Source organism: Lepidochelys kempii, chromosome 22 (genome assembly GCF_965140265.1).
Source record: "Lepidochelys kempii isolate rLepKem1 chromosome 22, rLepKem1.hap2, whole genome shotgun sequence".
In the NCBI taxonomy this organism is placed as follows: Eukaryota; Metazoa; Chordata; order Testudines; family Cheloniidae; genus Lepidochelys; species Lepidochelys kempii.
Genome location: NC_133277.1, coordinates 19,020,293 through 19,038,172, shown reverse-complemented (window position 1 = coordinate 19,038,172; position 17,880 = coordinate 19,020,293). Strand labels below are relative to the sequence as shown.

Below are 17,880 nucleotides of genomic sequence, written 5' to 3'. Positions count from 1 at the left end.
CCTCCGCCATGTGATGCATTAGATGTAACCTATGAAGCCTTTTCCATCTCTCCTATTGGCTACAGCTGCTGGAACACAGCTGCTCAGCAACAGCTTTGACTGCTCCAGTGCTTCGCGGTCCTCTCCATCCAAAGGTCCCCACTCCTCCCTGCCCTTGAATAGAACCGCCTGTTTACAAGTTATTACAGTTCTCACTGTTGGGCGGAATGGGAGGCAAGTAACAGATGGGAACAGCAAGCAGTTAAAAACCTCAGAAACCAGGTCACCCTCCCTGTGCGGGTCGCAGACACCTGTGGGTCGTGATCTCCTCCTGGCTTTCTAAGCATTTGGGTGACACATTTTAGTGAGCACCAGAGAGCTGCCAGCTGTGTTAACATGGAGGAAATGCCCCTGTATTAATTCAGCTGTTCTAGGGTCATGTAATTACCTGGCACCACATAGTGATAGGTGGGTAATTATATGGAGACACTAGAGCTAGTGTAGGAGACAAACATGAGACCAAAATGCCAGGAGTGAAGTGCTATTACTGTGGGGCAAGTAGATGTAATTTACTAATAAGTGGCAGGATTCAAATGTTATTGGTCCCTAAGTTGGGGGGCCACATTCGGCCACCCCGCTTGTGCCAGAGAAGCAGCAACCATGGGCCAGGCAAAATCACAGCTTTTGAGACCATCCTTTGCTTTGGGAAGAGACTTTGGTCACCCATTGCAGACCTGCTCTGTGTCTGTAACTCCATCCAGGAGTGAGCCTGCTACTGCAGGGCATAGAGAAACTGTGCAAATCTGAAAGGGTCAGTTCCCTTATTCGCCTCTTTCCTTTATGTGGCGCTGGGGTTTTCTCTGTGCAATTCTGGCCTAAGGAGGCATGATGCTGACAGCGTTTGTAGGTACAACTGCAGCCAAGCGAGAAGACGGAGACGGGTCAGTTTGTAGGCTGCTGTGTAGAGACACTGCAGTGAGATGACAAGTGGGGAAGATGATGGTTACTCATGCCGGCAGCCCTGTGGAAGGCAGTTTGATCACAAGGGTGTGGCTGGGAGCAGGATCTGACCCACTGCACATCCAGAGCAGCTGTTCCTGTCTGGGCTGTGAAATGAATCACATCCCTGTTCTGACCCCAGCCATGGCAATGCAGCTGCACCAGGGGGCCGCGGTCAATAACTTCACCACTGTCTTGACTTCAGTAGAGTGACATCCATTTACACCAGTGGCGAACCTGGCCCGGGGGGTTTTCAGGACTGCGGGGTGGGGGTGGGGGTTCTGTTTGGCTCTTGCTTGCAAACTCTCTCCTCTCGACATGTAGGGCTTGCAATGTAAACCCAACTGCACCTGCCTCTGTAACCACATCCTCCAGGCCAAGCACAGTGATTCGAGGCTCGAAGCTGGCTGGGTGCTCACTCCTCGCTGTGCCGAGACACCAGGGCTAAACCACAGCCCACCCCAGTTACTGCTCTCCAGAGCGATGTCTCCCCTCTGAGCAATAGAAAACTGACTCTGCTCAGCCCTGGGCTAAGCCAGACACTGATGTCTGTTCCCAGCCACCCATGTGGCTCTCGGGAAAAGGACACAAGTCTGAATCCCACTCCCCACATCTCTCCTGCCACCTTCATGAAACTGGATCATTTTAACTCAACTGGCTTTTGAAAATTGTTTGTTAAATTGAGTGTAAGTGACCACAACCTTGTTTATGTTGCCCCAGGCCTGACCTGCAGCCCCCAGCTATTCCAGCCCTACCCCCAGCTCTGCTGATGACATCCCTCCTCTAGCCTGGCTATTGCACTCCCCTGTTTGCTGTCTACCCCTCATCGCACTGCCTAGCCCTGGGTGCCTTTGTACACTGCTGCCAGTGCACCTCAGGGGTGACCCCAGCAGCTTTTGCAGTCCCGGGTCTTTCCTGCGCAGAGGCCTCTGAGCAACAGTTGTGTTGTTAAAGAATGAATTGGAAACACCCTTCCATGCAGATCCAGGGGCAGAGCTCTGCCAGTTTATTGACTGCATAATGCACTTTTAGAAATACTTGCATCATAAATGTTCAAACAGGCCTTTCTCAATACAGACAAACTCGCCATCTTGGTAACAGACACCATTGAGCCAGGACGCAGCCTGAGAGCCAGAGCTGAAACAGAAGAGGGAGGAGGCAGCAAGGAAGGGGGTTGGAGCAAGGTGAGCCAGAGGAGACTCACTCAGAACACGGGGTTTGTACAGCCCTGCCGGGAAAGTCCTCACACAGTTACTAGAAAATGCTCCTATTTCTAGATGTGGTTTTGGCCCACGCTATAGAACTGAAACAGGAATGGGGGTCCCTGCTATAGAATTCCACAGGCTGAGTAAAAATAAAAACCTATGGAAAGGGTCTCATTCTGTCTGGAGTTCTCTATGGTTTGGGCTAATTTCTACACAGCCCTATGGGTTTTGCTGCTCTTAAATTCTATAGGACTTCTCCAGAGGGAAAACGTCCTGTGGTTAAGGTACTGGGGGTCAGGAGCCCTGAGGTCAGTTCCTCTGGAACTGGAAAACGGTGCCAGTCCTCTCTCACGCGTCTCGTCCCCCTGAGACAGTGATGGCTCTGGGGAGGGACAACGCTCCTCGGCAGAACCCAGCCCGGTGGGGCCCAGATCTTGACTGGGGCTTCCAAGTGCTACTGTAATTTACTAATAAGGGTTAAAGACTCAATCAGCCACTTAAGCACCCTACTGAGGGGCCTACAGATGACCTGCTTTGTGACAACGTTTAGAGGAGGCTGGGGGGAGAAGGGGCATGTGCTGAAGGGTCCACACGCCTTCTATTTAGGCCCCATACATGGCACCTTCCTGAGAGAACCACCAGGTCCTCCAGCAAAACCAGGCGGTGCCAGGTGTCCACTGCTGATGATTAAATCCCCTCCTTCCAGGCTGACTTTATCCATCCCAGAGATGCCAGGAAGGGCTCAAGCCCTGTTTCCCCCTAGGCAGGTCTCCGGAAAGGGGTGTTGGGGCTGTCTGTGACCCCACAGCAAGGACAGGCATGCTGAGCATGACTGGAAAGGGCAGCCAGAGCTGTGTTTTCAATGAACTGCTCTGTCGCTGCTGAGACAGGCCCAGGTGAGCATGACTAACAGACTCCACCTGGGCCCAAGGATCGCAGCACAGGGACTTACATCCCGAATGCTAGCGGTGGCCAGAAGAACACTGCAAAGCACAAGCTAGATGGGGACAGGGCTGAAGGAGGAATATGGTGGATGTGCACACGGCCACTTCTACGCCTTATGGCCCATAGTGACCATTGCATCTCCCTTTCGAGCCCCAGGGAATGTGGTGACAGCATCGTTACTATCCTGGGAAGGGAAATGGGAACTAATGTAAAACCAGAGGACCAGGAGAGAGCCAGCCAAGCCCCAGGACTCCGAGAGGGTCTACATGCACTACTTAACGCATCTCTGGGAAGCGGGTGAGTCTCTGCCCAAGTGATACAGATGGGGAAGCTGAGGGGGAGGGACTTAGCCACAATCACAGAGAGACTCAGTGTCAGAGCTGGGGTCAGAGCTCAGGTGTTCCTGGCTCCTGGGCTGGTGCTCAGAACACTGGACCGTGTCCCTCTTTGCCCTGGGCAGGAAAGAGGCCATCCAAGTGTCAGGACGAGATCAAGGCGCAGGGTGCTGGAGAGAAAAATCAAAGCATGTGACTGAAATAAATAAAACTGAAGAGTGAAAGGGTTTCCCCAGCAGTTTGGAAAGGGTGATCAGGAGAGCCCAGCAGTCCCAGGAGAAGCCCAAAGAGGAGAAAGCTACGGTTATTTAATGGGGAAAACCTCTTCTTCTTGTTTCTTTAGTCAGCGTCTGTTCCCTGGGGTCAAATCGAAGGCAGAAAGGAGGGTGTCCAAGGAGCGGCAGCGTCTCCCATTGTAGCTGCTGGGCTGGTCCCCAGAATGCACGGCTGCCCAGCACGGACTGCAGAGAATCTGTATCACATGGGACAGAAGCTGGGGGCCCCTTAGCTGCTCTTGTCCAACCTGCCATCTGCAGGGCAATTCAGAAGCCCCTGGACTGCAGCCCGGCATACACTTCCCGCTGACCCTTCCTGATGGGCTGTGGGAACAGGAGCAGATGTGAGCAACAGGCTCTTGTGTTAACATAGCACAGTGACAGCACCTTCTACAACTGGGCTCTGTGCCAGGGCTGGGGCTCCTCAGTGCTACCACCAGGTGTGACTTGGGTGCAGGGAGCATGCAGCTCTTGGTATGCACACTGTACCCTGCATGCTGTGATGATCCTTCTGTTGATGACTCCTTGTCGTACGGATAAATAACTACCCTTAGGAAGACACATGGCCCTGCTCTCAGTCACGCCTTCCCCTCCACCCAGGTAAAGCCTGGAGCTGGACCAATGCTGTAATTTCTCAGCTGTCATCATCCACCAAGAAGTCTGTGACCCCAATCCCAACAGTTCTGGAAAGGCCAAGAGCAGAGAAGGACCCCACCCTTTAGTTTCCATTACCTCATAGTCCGGGTTTGGCACAGGCGGGGGGCGCACCATCTTCTGGCCTAGAAGGCAAAGCAGGGAGAACATTCAGGTGGAAAACTACTGATTCTTAGTGCAGACACAGAGCTTCGCAGGCGTGACTCATCCCCGCGGCTCCGTGGGTGTTTCAGGAACAGGGCACAAAATGGCCACCGATTTTGGGGGCCCAATTGAGACACCTCAGCCCTGAGCACCTGGCCTTTGTCACACCCAGAACGCAGGACTGTCCTCCAAGACACAGGCCTCCAGCCCCTGAATCAAAGGACGCTTTGCCCGGGGTGCAAAATGCAGCGCCGCCAGCTCTTGGGTGTGCCGATGACTTGTGGTGTACGTCTTAGTGCCCCCACTGTGGGAATCAAGAGACTGCACAAGAATCTCAGCTTCCGTTTTAAAACAAGGCAGTTTCTAGCCCTCCTGGTTGCAGAGAGAGGCCTAAAAATGTGACCCCACCGATGGGCGCAGAGACAACCCCCCCACATTTCTCATTTAAATAAAATCTCGTGGTTTTTAAGCCAACTCCCTGAGATTAGGGCCTGAGTCGTGGTGTGAATGCTTGAGGGTGCTGTGCCATGATACTGCCAGGGAGGCGGCTAGAGCAGGCCAGCCCTTCCAGCCTGCCCTACCCTCCCTTTGCCTCTCTCATGGCGGCTTCACCACACCCTGTGCAACGGGTCCTGTGGCTGGGGCACTTTCAGCACAAAATGGCAGCTGCACCATCCCCACACGAAGGGCAGCCTGTGGTGTGGTGAGCAGCAAGAGGAGCCTGAGGTGGGCTTGACCCCAGCCCAGTTGAGGGTGCTCACGCGACTGATTCACAGGAGAGATTCGAACCAGCTCTTACCTCTTGGATGAACTCCGGCACTGCTACCGACTCGCCCCTTCCGGTTTTTGCTGAAGTAATAGACCAGGATCAGCACCCCGAGGGTGATGAGGAGATCTGCGATGATGACCCCGGCCACTGTCAAGACATCCAGCTCCTCACAGCTCTCGCAGACTGCGGTGGGAAGGGACAGATCAGGGGCTCAGCGAGAGGGAGAAGGGCAGAGCAAGGGGACCGCAGGAGGTGGGAGTCACAAGTCCCAGCCCAGAGACACTGCCGGGTAAATGCCCCATGTTTGGCCGGCCCAGACCTCACCCACTTGCTTTGCGTGGATGGAGACCACGCACGTCACAAAGGGAGCAAGAACAGTAAGCGGAGAAGTGAAGGGGGAAGTGAGAGACCTTTCTGTTCCCCCCTACACACGCCTCACCCTGCCAACACCTCTGGGGTGGCTGGAGCGGTCAGTGACTGAAATGTCCCCTCGTTTTTCTGCATGGCCCCTGGCAGCAGGGTGCAAACATCCCCGGGTTGTAACAGCTCATTCCATGCTCCCCCCACCCCCAGCCCTTTCTGTCTGTGCCGGAAAGAGCGCAGGGATTCTCGGGTTCCCTGAGCAGCTCCTCAGACACCCGAGACAGCGCATGGGCTGCAAGAAGCTTTGTCAGAATGGAGGAGAATTGATTCAGTTTCCAAGGGAGCCTGGGGAAACCGAACTGTGCCCTCTCCAAGCCTCCAGACCTGGAGTCTCCTGCCAAGATCCTGAAGGTTCAGGATTCTCTGAAGCCCATGAAAGGTCACTGGTCTTGGGGAGAGATAATAGTTTCACATTTATACAGCCTCTCCCATCCCAAAGCAGCTCCCAAGCTAGGCGTGTAAAGCGCCTTTGAAATGCAACCACCTCTGGGATGGAGGACACAGCAAGGGCAAAGCACACCACACAACAGTGCAGAGAGCGGTAACTTAGCCACACATCCCATGGCAAACACATACTCTTTTGAACAGTGCCCCATGGAATTGCAGTGTTCATGGGGGGCCGCCTGGACCTCAGAGCAGCTGAGTGTCGAAGTCAGTCCCAGCAGCGCCTCTGAAAATCAGGCCTCTGAGTACGTTATGGCATGTGAATCTTTCAGGCAATAAGGTCACAGAGTTAATCGCTAGCCTCTGTAGCGTCCCATGACATCTCATGTGCCTGCTTATTCGCATGGAAGAGGCGCTCTCTCCCATTTACCTTTGGCCTTCAGGTGAAGAAGTTTGGTGGGTTCGTTGTTGGCCTCACATGCATACTCCCCGTCGTGCTTGGAACTCTCGTACTCCTCAATCTCATAGATAGGATGTGCATTGTTTAGCTTCTGTCCCTCTTTTTTCCATATTACACCTTCTTCAAAGGGGCAAGTGAGAGTCACCTTGGTCTTAGAGATCACCACCGTGATTGCTGCAAAAGGGGAAGAAAGAACAACAGAAACACAGAGGTATTCAGTAAAACCAGTGCTTAAAATGGGCAGGACAAGGGGGTCCCAGACGCAGCAAAAATATAATTAACCATGGAGCTGTGTCACTGAGGGCTCACTTTGAGCACTGCCTTGTCTCTCGGAGGGACTTTGGGAATGGGATCGTTGGGTTAAATGGAAAACCTCTCACCTAGTTATTAGTTCGGGGGAAGTAGTAGTGCATAACACTCTTCGCATTCACAAGCAATGGCTTCATGAGCTAACTGATCACCATTATTATGTAATCAGTGGACTCACAAAGTTGAACTGGGAATTGTCTCTCTTGCGCACGAACGCTGATTTTGTCTGGGATTGTGATAGATGCCCCAATCTTTTCTCAGACCACTTTAAGCACTGAATAAACCTTGCTGGAATCAGCTTCTGTACCAAATGACTGGAGGAGGAGAGCTCATGTAACACCAATTTTTAAAAAGGGCTCCAGAGATGACCATGGCAATTACAGGCCTGTAAGCCTGACTTCAGAACCGAGAAAACTGGCTGAAACTACAGTAAAAAACAAAATTGTCAGACACATAGATGAACATAACCAAACTGTACTATAGAATCTTTATGGATAGTAATTCCATGCTCAAATAATAAGAATATAGCAGTAGGGATATATTACAGACCACCTGACCAGGATGGTAATAGTGACTGAAATGCTCAGGAAGATTAGAAAAGCTATTAAAATAAAAAACTAAATAATAATAGGGGATTTCAACTATCCCCATATTGACTGGGTACTCTGATACAGAAGAGCCAGAGAGCACTGGTAGAGGGGAAATATATAAGCCTTAGGCTAATTAAGGTGTGCTTCCCTGTAGACTAGGGAGGGTTGCTACAGGTTAATTGGAGTACCTGTAGTCAATTAAGCCCTGTCAGGAACCTAATAAAACTCCCTGCTTCAGGTAGTCATGGGAGGAGGAGGAAGGAGAATAGAGGGGAGTGATTGGAAAACAAAAACAACTGAAGTAAGGCAGACCCTGCCCCAGTAGGGGAGGGAGACTTCATCTCCCAACATCTAAGGGCCAAAGGTTCCCACCCAAGGGGGAAGAGGGTAAGAAGCCGCAGGGGCTGGGGCTCAGGCTCAGAGTGAGGAGCAAACCCAGATCCCTCCCCTGCTTCCCTCCTCTACCACCTTCCTGGGCCACTATCTGGGACCTCAGTGGCCCAAGGGCAAGGGGTGGTATCTTAGCCCCTCTGCCAAGAAAAGCGCAGGACCCATCATATTAACATTGGTGGTCTTGCCACAGTACATACAATCTCAGAATGGATCAAGAGAAAGTTTCTTGACACCTTAAATGACTGCTTCTTGGAGCAGCTAGTCCTGGAACTCACAAGGGAGAGGCAATTTTTGATTTAGTCCTAAGTGGAGCACAGGATCAGGTCCAAAAGGTGAATATAGCTGGACCACTTGGTGATAGTGACCACAATATAATTAAATTTAACATCCCTGTGGCTGGGGAAACACCACAGTGGCCCAACGCTGTAGTATTTAATTTCAGAAAGGGGAGCTACACAAAAATGAGGAGATTAGTTAAAGAGAAATTACACAAACTAAAAACTACTTCCCCATGCTAATTTTTCACCTACTGTTACTCACACCTTCTTGTCAACAGTTTGAAATGGGCCACCCTGACTATCACTACAAAAGTTTTTTTTCTCCTGCTGATAATAGCCCTCCTTAATTGATTAGTCTCGTTAGAGTTGGTACGGCAACCCCCATTTTTTCATGTTCTCTCTGTGTGTGTGTATATATATATAGATAGATAGATATCTATCTCCACACACATATATATATCTTCCTACTGTATTTTCCACTGTGTGCATCTGATGAAGTGGATTTTAGCCCATGAAAGCTTATGCCCAAATAAATTTGTTAGCCTCTAAGGTGCCACAGGGACTCCTTGTTCTTTTTGCTGATACAGACTAACATGGCTATCACTCTGAAAGAAATTAAAAGGTACAGCACCAAAAGTACAATCCCTGCAAGCTGCATGGAAACTTTTTAAAAAGACACCATAAGAGAGGCTCAACTTAAATGTATACCCCAAATTAAAAAACATAGAGAACCAAAAAAGAGCCACTATGGCTAAACAACAAAGCAAAAGAAGCAGTGAGAGGCAGAAAGGCATCCTTTTAAAAAGTGGAAGTTAAATCCTAGTGAGGAAAATAGAAAGGAGCATAAACTCTGTCAAATGAAGTGTAAAAATATAATTAGGAAGGCCAAAAAAGAATTTAAAGAACAGGTAGCCAAAGACTCAAAAAGTAATAGCAAACAAAATTCTAAGTACATCAGAAGCAGGAAGCCTGCTAAACAACCTGTGGGGCCACTGGATGATCGAGATGCTAAAGGAGCACTCAGGGATGATAAGGTCATTGCAGAGAAACTAAATTAATTCTTTTAATTGGCCTTCACGGTTGAGGATGTGAAGAAGATTCCTAAACCTGAGCCATTCTTTTTAGGGGAAAAATCTGAGGAACTGTCCCAAATTGAGGTGTATTAGAGGAACAAATTGATTAACAGTAATAAGTCACCAGGACCAGATGGTATTCACCCAAGAGTTCTGAAGGAACTCAAAGGTGAAATTGCAGGACTACTAACTCTCATCTGTAGCCTATCATTTAAATCAGCTTCTGTACCAAATGACTGGAGGATAGCTAATATGATGCCGATTTTTAAAAAGGGCTCCAGAGGTGACCCTGGCAATTACAGGCTGGTAAGCTTAACTTCAGTACTGGGCAAACTGGTTGAAACTACACTAAAGAACAAAATTGTCAGACACATAGATGAACATAATTTGTTGGGCAATAGTCAACATGGCTTTTGTAAAGGGAAACCATGCCTCACTAATCTACTAGAATTGTTTGAGGGGGTCAACAAGCATGTGGACAAGGGGATCTCTCAAAACTGGGTGACTGGGCAACAAAATGGCTGATGAAATTCAAGGCTGATAAATGAAAAGTAATGAACACTGGAAAACATAATCCCAACTATATGCATAAAATGATGGGGTCTAAATTAGCTGTTACCACTCAAGAAAGAGATCTAGGAGTCATTGTGGATAGTTCTCTGAAAACATTCACTCAATGCACAGTGGCAGTCAAAAAAGCAAACAGAACATTGGGAATCATTAAGAAAGGGATAGATAAGACAGAAAATCTCATGTTGCCTCTATATAAATCCATGGTATGCCCGCATCTTGAATACTGTGTGCAGATGTGGTCGCTGTATCTCACAAAAAGATATATTGGAATTGTAAAAAGGTTCAGAAAAGGGCAACAAAAATGATTATGGATATGGAACAGCTTCTGTATGAAGAGAGATTAAAAAGACTGGGACTCTTCAGTTTCGAAAAAAGATGACTAAGGGAGGATATGATAGAGGTCTATATAATCATGACTGGTGTGGAGAAAGTAAATAAGGAAGTGTGATTTACTCCTTCTCATAACACAAGAACTAAGGGTCACCAAATGAAACAAAGAGGCAGCAAGTTTAAAACAAACAACAGGAAGTATTTTTTTCACACAATGCACAGTCAACCTGTAGAACTCCTTGCCAGAGGATGTTATGAAGGCCAAGACTATAACAGGGTTCAAAAAGAGAGCTAGATAAGTTCATGGAGGATAGGTCCATCAATGGCTATTAGCCAGGATGGGAAGGAATAGTATCCTGAGCCTCTCTTTGCCAGAAGTTGGGAGTGGGCGACAGGGGATGGATCGCTTGATAATTGCCCTGTTCTGTTAATTCCCTTTGAAGCACCTGGCATTGGCCACTGTTGGAAGACAGGACGCTGGGCTAGATGGATCTTTGGTCTGACCCAGTATGGCCATTCTTATGTAAACCTTCTCAATCCCAGAAACCACCTTTTCCAGCTCACTGGCCAATCGGAATGTAGATTTCAGAAGCATGCACACTGCGTGGAATAGCTCTGATTAGTGAAAATGGACTGTGGGCGGGGCACAGGTAAATGGGGCTGGGGAGAGATTGTTTGCCCGTGGACCGGAATTAGATGGAGAAAAATTAAAGTTGGAAAGAGAGTGAGTGCGACTGCTGCCCCAGGGGAAAAATGCAAATGGAAAAAGGGGAAATAATTCACCCCATTGTCTACCCATCTGAGTCAGCTGTGACACTGTTCTTAGACTGTGAGCTAGTCAGGGCAGAGACTGGTGTCCTATGCGTATGTGCTGAGCACAGCCCAAGAGGGTTCTGCTCCTAAATACGACCTGGGTGCCACCCCAGTGCCACTATTATATAATATAATACTTAGCTCTTTCCTCTGTAGCTCTCAAAGTGCTTTACGCAGATCAGAATCAGTATCCCCATGTTACAGGTGGGGAAATTCAGTAACTGTTGTTAATAATAAGACACCCCGACTGACTGCAAAGGAGCCAGGTGGAACCCAGTATGCAGGTATAGTTTTCTGGATCTGTATTTTTAAAAAGAAGAAGTAAAGACATTCTCTATGATCCTACACACAGAGAGACAGACACACAGGTAGGGGCTGGCTCAGGGCCCATTGGAATCAATGGAAAGACTCCCCTTGACTTCAGTGGCTTCTGGGTTAGGCCCAGACCACACTTGCATGCTCACACTCATACGGGCGCTTAGATAAATGGGCATATGCTTTTAGTGGTTAAAGACGCCCCATTCCTTAGATTCTCGCTGAGCGGTTAGAAATGGGAGGGTCAATATTAGCAGCAGCACTTTTGAGATGTTTATTATGGCTAAAAACATTGATGGTAAAATCAACTTATGGTTCTTCCACACCACGGTGTCAGCTGCAAAAGGAAAACAACAAACGCTATTAGCAAATCTGCCTCTCTCCTTGGTTCATCTCTTTAAAAATATCCTTTCCCTTATTAGTAACAATCTGCCTCTAAGAAGTAAACACAAAACACTAATCAATAATAATGCTGCTTTGAAAGCCAAACTCCTGGGTGCCATGCAGACATTGGAAAACAGTCCCAACAGCATTCATGTTTTAAATCCATGTTATCAAACTTCCCAATCCTAGAAACACAGACAAAGATGGGATGGGGATGAAGGCAGGAAATAGTGTTGGAGGCTAAAAAACCCAAGGAGCTACTTAGAAGACTGGGCACTTGCTCTAATCCCCCCACCACTGCTTCCAGGTCTGTAATTCCTTCTGTCCTTTGCTGCCCCCCCAGTCTTTGATTTTGTAACAAAAACGGAAACTTTCTCTCTTTGGTTCCTACACTGTTCCCTTTGTACCACAAATCACAGTGTCAGAACACCAGTGTGGCACCGTTTATTTTAGCTGGCCATACACCAGTGATCAATCCTGTTTCTCCATGTGCCTCTCTGGTCTCTGCAGGCGCGTGATCCTGCTTGGATGGCACTAAAAATGATTACTTAACCATTAATTTTAGCTGATTTTTCAAGTCAGTGTAAACAGCACCAATGAACTGATAGGGGATATTTCCGGTCCTATAACAGTCACCAAACTGAAATGCGTCTCCTTGCAGTTTAGCCCTCCCTTGGGAGAGGTTTTGAATTGCACCACGCTTGTGGGATGCTTTAGAAATGCGGAGGTGGCTAAAGCAGATTAGTGAGGCAACGTTATTTTAAACCAAAGCTGCGTCCCCCCGGCTGCCCTTTTCAAAGTGGAAAGCGGAAATGAGGTGCCTGGTTGCTGTGAAAAGAAATGATCTGGTTAATTGCAAGGTGTACATGCAATGACACAGCGACGGTGCAGCACAGAGACAGAGGCTCCTGGGGGTCTGGGCCCCGAGCCTGCAATGAGAACTGCAGGGCTCTGCGTGGTTGCATGGGTTTGCCTGCTGCAGGATCAGGGCCTTAGGTTAGAAATGGTTTTGTTTAACTCTGTAGAGCAATTTGTGAGTGTGAGGAACTCCACTGAAATCCTGAAGCTACAGCCACGTTAAAACAGTGCTAGGGAGCGGGTCAGAATCAGACCCACAGTGTGTACCAGAGACACTAGACAAAAGAAAGGTGCATAAGCCAATAAAAGAAAGATCCGTGTTCCCATCGGTGATTACCCTGTCCTCGTGTATGGTTTTAGCCAGCACTTGCTTTACAGAGGCTGGGAGCTCACTCTCACTAAAGCTACAGAGATGAAATCCCACAGACAAAACCATTGATTAGAGGCGAAGGTGATCGGCTGCTTTATCCCCCCACAGAACGTTGTTTTAGAGAAGGGGAATAAATACAGGGGCAGTAACACAAACCGATTGCGACCCTGCTCCTAAATACGGCCTGGGTGCCACCCAAATGCCACTATTATATAATATAATACCTTGCTTTTTCCTCTGTAGCTCTCAAAGTGCTTTACGCAGATCAGAATCAGTATCCCCATGTTACAGGTGGGGAAACTCAGTAACTATTGTTAATAATAAGACACCCCGACTGACTGCAAAGGAGCCAGGTGGAACCCAGTATGCAGGTATAGTTTTCTGGATCTGTATCTTTAAAAAGAAGAAGTAAAGACATTCTCTATGATCCGACACACAGAGAGACAGACACACAGGTAGGGGCTGGCTCAGGGCCCATTGGAATCAATGGAAAGACTCCCCTTGACTTCAGTGGGTTCTGGGTTAGGCCCAGACCACACTTGCATGCTCACACTCATACGGGCGCTTAGATAAATGGGCATATGCTTTTAGTGGTTAAAGACGCCCCATTCCTTAGATTCTCGCTGAGCGGTTAGAAATGGGAGGGTCAATATTAGCAGCAGCACTTTTGAGATGTTTATTATGGCTAAAAACATTGATGGTAAAATCAACTTACGGTTCTCCTGCGCCACGGTGTCAGCTGCAAAAGGAAAACAACAAACGCTATTAGCAAATCTGCCTCTCTCCTTGGTTCATCTCTTTAAAAATATCCTTTCCCTTATTAGTAACAATCTGCCTCTAAGAAGTAAACACAAAACACTAATCAATAATAATGCTGCTTTGAAAGCCAAACTCCTGGGTTCCATGCAGGCATTGGAAAACAGTCCCAACAGCATTCATGTTTTAAATCCATGTTATCAAACTTCCCAATCCTAGAAACACAGACAAAGATGGGATGGGGATGAAGGCAGGAAATAGTGTTGGAGGCTAAAAAACCCTTCAAAACCCAAGGAGCTACTTAGAAGACTGGGCACTTGCTCTAATCCCCCCACCCCTGCCTCCAGGTCTGTAATTCCTTCTGTCCTTTGCTGCCCCCCAGTCTTTGATTTTGTAACAAAAATAGAAACTTTCTCTCTTTCCCCTAATGTCAGTTGGTTCCTACACTGTTCCCTTTGTACTACAAATCAGTGTCAGAACACCAGTGTGGCACCGTTTATTTTAGCTGGCCATACACCAGTGATCAATCCTGTTTCTCCATGTGCCTCTCTGGTCTCTGCAGGCGCACGATCCTGCTTGGATGGCACTAAAAATGGTTACTTGACAATTAATTTTAGCTGATTTTTCAAGCCAGTGTAAACAGCACCAATGAATTCATAGGGGATATTTCCAGTCCTGTAACAGTCCTCAGGGTGATCAGCTGCTTTATCCCCACACAGAACTTTGTTTTAGACAGACGGAATAAATACAGGTGCAGTAACACAAACTGATCATGGCCAAAGAGAACCCGAACTCTTTCAGTTTACATCAAAGCCAGCAACTGGCGTTTGCCGCTCACGGGCAGAGTGGCTCCAGAGTTTATTTTTAAATTTCTTTTGCCCATTTCCCAATGAGCATATTGATCTAGTGATAACACTTACACATGCTTTGTCTTTCATCTGGTTACCTCAACACACACTAATCAGTTAACCCTGACAATATTCAGGGGATACTATTATCCCTGCTTTACCCATTGTGAAGCTGAGATCTAGAGAGTGAAGCGACGGGCCCAAGAGCACACAGCGATTTAATATAACAGCAAGCAGTAGGACAGGGGAGTCCAGATTCCAGAGCACCCTGCTGCCCAAAGCACTGCCCTTCCCGTACCCTTCACCAGCCTGTTCAGACCATTGGTGAGGGCTTGGGAGTTTATTGAATTTGCTGATAAATAACGAGGATCTTCTCAGCAACTGACTTCTCTTTTAAAAAAGAATATAGAATGAAGTGCCTCAATTCCCTCTCTCTCGACTGCTCTGATTCTGCAGGGTGTGATTCCTTGCTCCATTGCCCCTCACGTCACTGCTAGTGGGGGTACATTTCTCATCAGCAAATGGCAACTTCAGTTTTACTGTGAGTCTTTGTGGCTGTGTAAGAACACCTAGTTGCTGGTGCTCCGCGATGTCCATCGGCACGCCAATACCCTCCTTGCCTGAGCCCTTGGGGGTCACTTTTCTGATACCTGGTGGTCTCTAGACATCTGTACTCACCCACACAGAGCAGAAGCCCCAAAACAGGCAGAGCAAGCTCTAGCTTCATCCTGGCGTTCCCCGCACTCCCTCTCTTTTCTGTCCTTTCCAATCAGATTGGCATCACCCAGTCTGGCTCTGCAAAAAGTAAGAACACAGGAGCTTTCAAGTTTCTGTTTATGAGAAAGAGGCCTGGGATTGTTTCCCAGAATTGGATCTAACAATCAGTTCAGCGGCGCACGGAGGAGACTCACTGTTTCCAGCATAACATGCAAGCAGCTCAGAGAGACAGCAGATGTCTATGATAAAAAAAAAAAACCTGCCAGGAAGTGCGGAGGCTCGAGATGCCTACATTTCCGAGTGTCACTGAGAACACGAGGGGGCTGCTGGTGCTGCAAGCACCTCGGTGACTCTCAGGCCAGCCCAGAGAGTGTTCTGGAGAAAGGAGCACACACAACCTGGCCCCAACAGATTTGCTTTCAGAGTCTCCCACCATTTTTAAACAATATTTTCTGAGTTAAGTTCAAAATGTTACAGTTAATTTAGCAAAGTGACTGCAACAAACATAACCACTAGACAGGCTGCAAGAAATGCAACAGCCAGCGGCAGACAAACACACCTTGTGCAACGAGCATAAAATAGCCTGTAAGCTCTTCAGGGCAGGGGCTGCCTCTGCCTAAGCTATGGGTTTGTACGGTGCCTAGCACTTTGATTCCTGCCCCTTGGTGCTATTGCAAAAAAACCACACCAACAATGGTGACAATAATACAAAGAAACAGGTGTTCAAGTGCTGTGGTGACAAGTGGGGTACGGAACTGCAGAGAGAAACCTCAGTAAAGGGGAGCTGAATAACATGCCTGGAACCAAGAAACAGATCAGAACAAAATTAAATGGAGTAACTCACTAATTCTGAGGCTTTGGTGCTGGATTTACTCTGCTCGAGGCCCCTCTGCCAGCCTGGGTGCCAGCTGTGACGGTGTTTTTGTGGTAGGGAAGCCACTAGGGACTGGATTGCACCTACCAATTTTATTTCTCACCAGACACCAAGGAGCCATGTGGTGGTGTTCAGTCACTGCAGGCCTGATTTGGAACCATCTTTGTCTCACGGCCTGCGTCAGCTTCTCACCCGGACATCTCTGGGCTTCCTGCCACGCTGTCCCTGTGGGTAGAACGTTCTCCCTGTCTGCACTGGAGAGGCCACTTACCCTCCACGCTATTTGCTGCTAGAGCTGGAGGAATTACCTGAGACTACCGTAACCATATATACACCTTCCCAAGGCCTGTCTATTGGCCGGTCTGTCTTTAGACAGACACGCTCCTTGGAGCAAGGTTTCCGCCTCTAAAGAACCCCGTGTATGGTGGCCTGTGCCAGAAGTAAATAAATAGTTAGTTATAATGCTGAGCTGTGATGTGGTGGGGCAGGGCTCTGTGTCCATTTCCCCAGCTCCTGGCCTGCCGGCTGATTACAGAATGAGAAGATGTACCTTGTTCGTCACACCGGAAAGTTCAGCATGAGCTGGGGATAGCGGCTCTTCTCCCTCTAGGGGTGGAGTTCGTGACTAACAGAGCGGCAGCTCCTGGCTGGGAGCAGAAAAGCAACAAACTTGGGCCCTGGTCATGCATGGGGGTGTAGATAAGTTTTGTATTTTGAGGCTAGAGTTAAAAAATAATATACTAATAGCTCTTGAATAGCGCTCCAATGAGCAGTTTTGTACCAGATTAAATTTGTTCATTTTTAACAAAGTGAGATAAAGAAACTTCTGTTCCAAACACAGTGTTTCCTTTATTTACTAATGCAACCCCGAAATAGATTTTGGTTTTTAGCTCCCTCAATTCCCTGTTGTCTATGCATATGATTCAGCTGGATCTCCTAGTGACAGCCCTATGGTGCCTGAGGCAGGGCAGGGGAAGGGGATAAACATCGAATCTAGGGTTGCCAACCATCCAGAATTGTCTGGGAGTCTCCAGGAATTAAAGATTAATCTTTGATTAAAGATCATGTCAGGTGATGAAACCTCCAGGAATACATTCAACCAAACTTGGCAACCCTAATCAGATCAGACCCTCAGTGACTCCTCACTCCAGCTGCCAATAACCCTGTCCATGGAAGCAGGGACCGCCCCCGCTTCCAAAAGAAGGGAGACTGGAGAACACGGTTGAGCCAGCTACAAGTGAAATGTCCTGGCTGATGCTTTAAATGAAGCTTCCCCAAAGTGCATCCATATATCTGGTGCTGATAAAATGATCATTGATGAACGAGCACACAGAGGGGGAGGAGAACGCTGCATCCAGTAGACATTGTCCCTAGTGCAGGATTCAGGGGCTCAGCCTCAGGAAAGAATTCCAGTGGGTTATTTAACATGCATCAGTTATTTTTCTAACTGTAAAGAGAAAAGGAGTACTAGTGGCACCTTAGAGACTAACCAATTTATTTGAGCATAAGCTTTCGTGAGCTACAGCTCACTTCATCGGATGCATTCAGTGGAAAATACAGTGAGGAGATTTATATACACACAGAACATGAAAAAATGGGTGTTATCATACACACTGTAAAGAGAGTGATCACTTAAGATGAGCTATTACCAGCAGAAAAGGGGGGGAGAAAACCTTTTGTAGTGATAATCAAGGTGGGCCATTTCCAGGAGTTAACAGGAACGTCCGAGGAGCAGTGGGGGAGTGGGGGTGAGAAAAATAAACATGGGGAAATAGTTTTACTTTGTGTAATGACACATCCACTCCCAGTCTCTATTCAAGCCTAAGT

General features: G+C 48.0%; 1 protein-coding gene across 2 annotated transcripts; it reads right to left on the bottom strand.

Annotated features, from left to right (window-relative positions):
* Window positions 1-1,950: 1,950 nt before the first annotated feature.
* Window positions 1,951-16,104, bottom strand: CD3E (CD3 epsilon subunit of T-cell receptor complex). 2 transcript variants are annotated; one of them, XM_073320840.1, is made up of 7 exons: window positions 16,024-16,104; window positions 15,141-15,257; window positions 13,574-13,597; window positions 6,543-6,746; window positions 5,336-5,488; window positions 4,471-4,517; window positions 1,951-4,062 (listed from the first exon to the last, which is right to left on the bottom strand). In XM_073320840.1, exons 2-7 carry the CDS (start codon window positions 15,187-15,189, stop codon window positions 4,006-4,008), a joined length of 534 nt encoding a protein of 177 aa, XP_073176941.1. In that variant the 5' UTR covers window positions 15,190-15,257; window positions 16,024-16,104; the 3' UTR covers window positions 1,951-4,005. The 2 variants fall into 2 exon arrangements, with proteins under 2 accessions (XP_073176941.1, XP_073176940.1); XM_073320839.1 differs by lacking the exon at window positions 16,024-16,104 and adding an exon at window positions 15,374-15,443.
* Window positions 16,105-17,880: the final 1,776 nt, after the last annotated feature.

Excerpts from the sequence above, each read along its gene's own strand:
- CD3E (XM_073320840.1), bottom strand. The coding sequence starts at position 15,189 with ATGAAGCTAGAGCTTGCTCTGCCTGTTTTGGGGCTTCTGCTCTGTGTG. Across the intron at positions 6,747-13,573 it reads CACCGTGGCGCAGGAGAACC|CAATCACGGTGGTGATCTCT; the intron begins GTAAGTTGATTT and ends CCCCTTTTGCAG. Across the intron at positions 4,518-5,335 it reads TGCCGGAGTTCATCCAAGAG|GCCAGAAGATGGTGCGCCCC; the intron begins GTAAGAGCTGGT and ends TTTGCCTTCTAG.